Source organism: Prunus mume, linkage group LG4, assembly GCF_029339155.1.
Source record: "Prunus mume cultivar Tortuosa linkage group LG4, ASM2933915v1, whole genome shotgun sequence".
Taxonomy (NCBI): Eukaryota; Viridiplantae; Streptophyta; class Magnoliopsida; order Rosales; family Rosaceae; genus Prunus; species Prunus mume.
Window position 1 is genome coordinate 13,669,567 of NC_142701.1, and position 4,975 is coordinate 13,674,541.

At 37.9% G+C, this 4,975-nt stretch overlaps 1 protein-coding gene across 2 annotated transcripts; it reads right to left on the reverse strand.

Annotated features, from left to right (window-relative positions):
• Nucleotides 1-526: 526 nt before the first annotated feature.
• Nucleotides 527-3,536, reverse strand: HAOX1 (Aldolase-type TIM barrel family protein). Of its 2 annotated transcripts, none has more exons than XM_089049875.1 (12): nt 3,358-3,536; nt 2,937-3,084; nt 2,737-2,861; nt 2,611-2,657; nt 2,475-2,531; nt 2,196-2,320; nt 1,974-2,031; nt 1,827-1,889; nt 1,534-1,603; nt 1,298-1,398; nt 940-1,044; nt 527-869 (listed from the first exon to the last, which is right to left on the reverse strand). In XM_089049875.1, exons 2-12 carry the CDS (start codon nt 3,077-3,079, stop codon nt 690-692), a joined length of 1,074 nt encoding a protein of 357 aa, XP_088906001.1. In that variant the 5' UTR covers nt 3,080-3,084; nt 3,358-3,536; the 3' UTR covers nt 527-689. The 2 variants fall into 2 exon arrangements, with proteins under 2 accessions (XP_088906001.1, XP_008228157.1); XM_008229935.3 differs by having other exon boundaries at nt 2,454-2,531; nt 3,358-3,534.
• Nucleotides 3,537-4,975: the final 1,439 nt, after the last annotated feature.

The following is a 4,975-nucleotide window of genomic DNA, read 5'->3' on the forward strand; positions in this document are numbered from 1 at the left end:
TTGTTAAAAAGTTGATGGAATGCAAACTTGAAGACAAACGATGCAAGAACTTGCAGCCAAAAAAGATGGAAGATCTTTTAGACCAATACTCTACAAAATGATGAAAAATCTCTGAACCAACAAACAAATTGATGAGATGAAGACCAAAAGAAGGGTGAGGTTCGCAGTGCGCCCCCTCGAACGGGAATCGACGGCCCCAAACGAATCCCAAACATCCAAGCAGCTTATCCCATCGCTATAACCAGCTCAACCAGGCTGGTTCGAACTCAACGACGCGTCTCTATGAACCAACCAGTGGCGCTCGTAAACATCCGACGGGGGAGTGGCAAAAAGGGAAAGGAAGAAAAGTTTTTGTGGATGGCAGTTTCAACATTTTACTGTGCTATTGGGGGGAAAAAGAGGCTGAGAAACAGGAAAACGGGGGCCAATTGCATCATTTCACTGTGCTTAGGAACAATGTCTAGTTGGATTGGATTGTATATATAGAATTTATTGTTCTTCATTTTATTTAATTTCTCAATGACTATTTAATTTCAGCATGGAAGTGCTATCACTCACTATCACATACATTAACATTGTGATCACAGTTTAATAAAGTTGAATTACAATATGAGAGACAAGAATAACAATGTGCAGTCGTTCTCATTCATCTCTCTGCAGAATATTGTTTTGACACTTCTAAAAGAAAATTATAGCATCGAACGTGGCTTATCAAATTCTGTGGTCACATGGCTCCTGGTAATATCCTTAACACTGGGGCAGCCAGAAAGGGCCATAGTGAGCTCAAACTCATCCTTCAGCATTTCGATGACTCGTCTCACTCCACGTTCTCCGTTTGCTGCAAGGCCATAGACAACAGGCCTTCCAACCTGCAGTTACATTTGAGTATATCAGAAGATTGATATGCTAGATGATTAAATAGTGTGGTGGATATCTTACAAGGACAGCTTGTGCACCAAGAGCTAATGCCTTGAAGACATCTGTTCCGCGCCGTACTCCTCCGTCAAAAAGAACGGGAACTCTTCCTCCAACAGCATGAACCACCTGAAAACATTATAGATAGATTATGATTGAACATTTTTACAGCTTTGCCATCTGAAATTGTGATGGAAAAAAGCATTGCAATAACCATTATGAAAAAACAAGCTTCCCTTTTATTGCAAAAATGGCACAGTTTCTTCTAAAGACGATTCTGTCAAAACATTATTTTGGAAAAAGCTTAGCAAGTGGAAGTTGCATCCTTTTTGCGCCTTACAAGTTACACCAGAATAATGATGAATTAGAGAGAGAGTTCTACCTCTTCCAGGACAGAAATAGTGGCAGGTGTATAATCCAATTGACGGGCTCCATGATTAGAGACGACAATCCCAGCAACACCTACTTCCACAGCCTTTCTTGCTGAAATGGCAGAACAACTACTATTCAGTGAGTGAGGAGGGGGGTAATGTCTAGTTTCCTTTATATGTAAATTGAGCTTTCTCTCTATGAGTTAATAATATTTGCAAAAGGTAAAGTTGAGCAGTTGATGTTTACCATTCTCATGAGTGAGTACCCCCTTGATTAGAATTGGCAAGTTTGTAATAGATTTCAACCATCCTATGTCCTGCATATATGATTCGATATATAACGTCAATGGGTATTCTATAGCCTCAATCTCAAAAGAAAGTTACAACGGAACAAAATCCATATAAGTCATGCATCTTTATAGTGTAGTGTAGTCCCATCCCATGAAAGGGAAAGAAAAAAATTAGCCTTAGTAAAAAGGTCTCTAACATATGGGCTAGAAGCATATGACCATATAATCGGAGGAGTACACGGACTTATACCTCCCAGCTCAAAGAAGTATCATAGATTCCTTTGACCAAAGCTTCCAAGTTTGATCCTTTATCCTGCAGAGAAAGTGTCATGCATACAACTGAGAAACATATAGCACATTTAAATGAAAAGTTTCACAATAAAACTATTCCACTCACAGTGTGCACTTCAGTTGATAAAAGGCCTTCAAAATTCCTCAACTGAGGTGCAACCATTCTGCAGAAATTGTCACAATCATGTTTCAAATGAGATGCATATATAGTTCAACGCACAACATTCGACTTGATTTGCACAGAAAACTTACTGTCCTATTATACTTCAAAAGCAATAAATTGCACAGCATCAAGAAACAAGGAAAAAAAAAGCAGGATGATCTCAACCTATTCTTTATGTCTGCCTCTCTTCGACCAAGTCTGGGAGTATCAACAGTTAAGACAATAGCCTTGTAACCATTTTTTTCAACTCTGTGAACTATCTGAGCTGATATATCTCGTCTCTTGAGAACCTGTTAAAGAAAGGGTACCATTTCATAGCTTGAGCTTCGATCGGCAGGATATAGCGGAAACAAGAAGAAATGTTGCTGTAAAGAACAAATTTGGCTTAGCGAAACTAAAATGAGCTCACGAGAGAATAAATACATATAATTGAAAGAACCGAACTGCATTGCAGCTGGAAGCAACCTCCTCCATGGTGCAGGTAGACATGTTCGACAAAATCTACAATGAAAAACACTACAATTCAAACACCGAACTACACACATTCGCTCAATACATGTCATAATGACTCATAAAATACCATTATGGTGTTGCACGCAGCTGCTGCTCTAGCAGTGGCAACCTCTCCTGCATTGAACATAAAGAGCAGGTAAAGTTAGTGTCTGAAACCAATCTCAACTGAGAACTCTGGGAAGAAGATTTAGACCTTCAGGGTGTGCTAACTGATGCATAGCTGTGGGAGCAATCATTATAGGCGTTGAGATTTTGTAACCCAATATAGTAGTTGACATATCAATTCTACTAACATCTACAAGAACTCTAGGCCGCAACCTGTAAGAAAGACATAGGAATCACTCAAATAATTATACGTATCTTACAGTATTTGTCAGCAGGTTTAAACGTTACATGATTCGGCGAAATGCTGCAACATTCTCTTTTAGCGTGTGCTGGTCCTCAGCTCCCCCAGTATAGAAATCATAGTACATTTTTGGAAGGGCTTGCCTAGCCAATTCTTGGAACTCATTCACATTGAAAGGTCCGGAGGCCATTTATCCTGGGAACATAAACATTGATCAACCATAGCTTTCGAATTTCGAACAATCCATCCTTGATGATATGACATAAACATCGAAAAGTACAAGCAAGGACAATAGATTTACTTAGAATCTAAAATACTTGGCGAACATCCATTCCATTGCAATCCTAAACAATTTTTGTTTGTCAAATAAACTACTGAATTCCATTGCAATCCTAAAAATATGCGCATTCATGCTGACATGCCAATCAAATAAGCTGATCTTAAAACAAAAATACAAGCTACACATACCTATGACTTGAGACTTGGAAAACCCAAAATTTGTTTTCGTCCTGAAGAACTGGAGAGCCACTACCCACTATGACTTTAGACAGTCCGGTACCTCTGGACTAAATTCGTTGTTGAATTTTGGATGAGAGAAAGAGAACCGTTTTGGAATGAGTGCTATATGATCTAGTTCTGTTCTGGGACTGTTTTTGTCTGTTTCCAGGGTAAACTATTACTTTGTTTCGTTTATGTGGAGCCCGACAAAGGGACATAGAAGATAATTTGAAGTAGTCCCATGTTGTGAGTCTATGTTGCACGGATACTCCAAACTGCTGGAGTATCGGAGTGTCGGCCGACAGTCCGACACGCTGACATAGCTCCGACACGCCCTCGACACGCATTGGACACGGTTAAGACACTGCTCCGACAAGGTCAAGACACGGCAGGGACCAGTTTGAAATTTTCAAAATAAAATCTGGGGTCTAAACGTGATTTTTGAAACTTTTAGTGGACTGATTTGAAATATTTTTAAAAATAGGGGCTAAAAGTGGGAAAAGTCTTTTTTATACCTAAATCTCACTTTTTTCTGCTGCCAAAGTTTATTTCCTCCATCACAGCTCTTCTCCTCCCCTTCTCCTGGTTTTGCACAAGGTAACTCTCTTTGCAATTTTTTTTTTCTCTATTTTCAAATGCATTTATTTATGTTCTCTATTTTCTTTTCTTATCTCCCTCCACAGCAGTAGAAGAGTTTGACTTAGTGGTGAGGTGACAATTCTTTCTTATATTTTTTTAAGAGAAACACAACAAATAATAACAATAACAATGAAGACATAGATGCTTGAAGAAGATTCAGAGTTAGATAATTTATGTTTTATTTTGTGGTCTATTAATTATTATGTATGGATGATGAACATGAGTTATTTGTTTTGTTTTATGGAATTATGTGACATTGAAGTATTAAGAATAAATTATTATTTTAATTGCCGTGTCCTAAGCCGTACCCGTGTCCTAATTTTTTGAGATTTTCCGTGTCGCCATGTCCCCGTGTCGTGTTCCCGTGTCCCTGTACCTGTATCCATGCAACATAGGTTGTGACACCTAACTGATGTGTCACGTGTGCATACCATCTTAATTATAATTAATAAGGTATAAAATTTTAAGTGTATTCAATTTAAATTTTAATAAATATAAAAATTTGAGTGTATTTAAATCACATTTTTACATGACATAAAAATAAAAATAATTTAGACTATGCCCTCCTTTGCTCTACTGAAAGTTCTGTACGGTTGATGGGTTGAGGCCTCTATCATACTGAATCGACATGTGCCCAAGCCTAGTGAATGTTAAGTAATGTTCGAAAAATCGCTAAGCAATAGGCATAGAGTCTAGCGCTTAGAGGAGTAATTGGGGCCTAAGGGGTCATTTAGATGTTTATTTTTTTATTATAAATTTATACCAAAATCATGCAAAATGAAAGAATATATAAAAGAAAACTTCTAACTTTTACTTTTGTATTTTCTTTAGGGGAATGCTAGCAACCTTCTCTCTAACCTTCTCCTTTGGACCTTCTCCATTTTCACATGACATGTGTCATTCTCATTACACTTAAAACAATGTCATTAATGCATTACACAAGCTAACT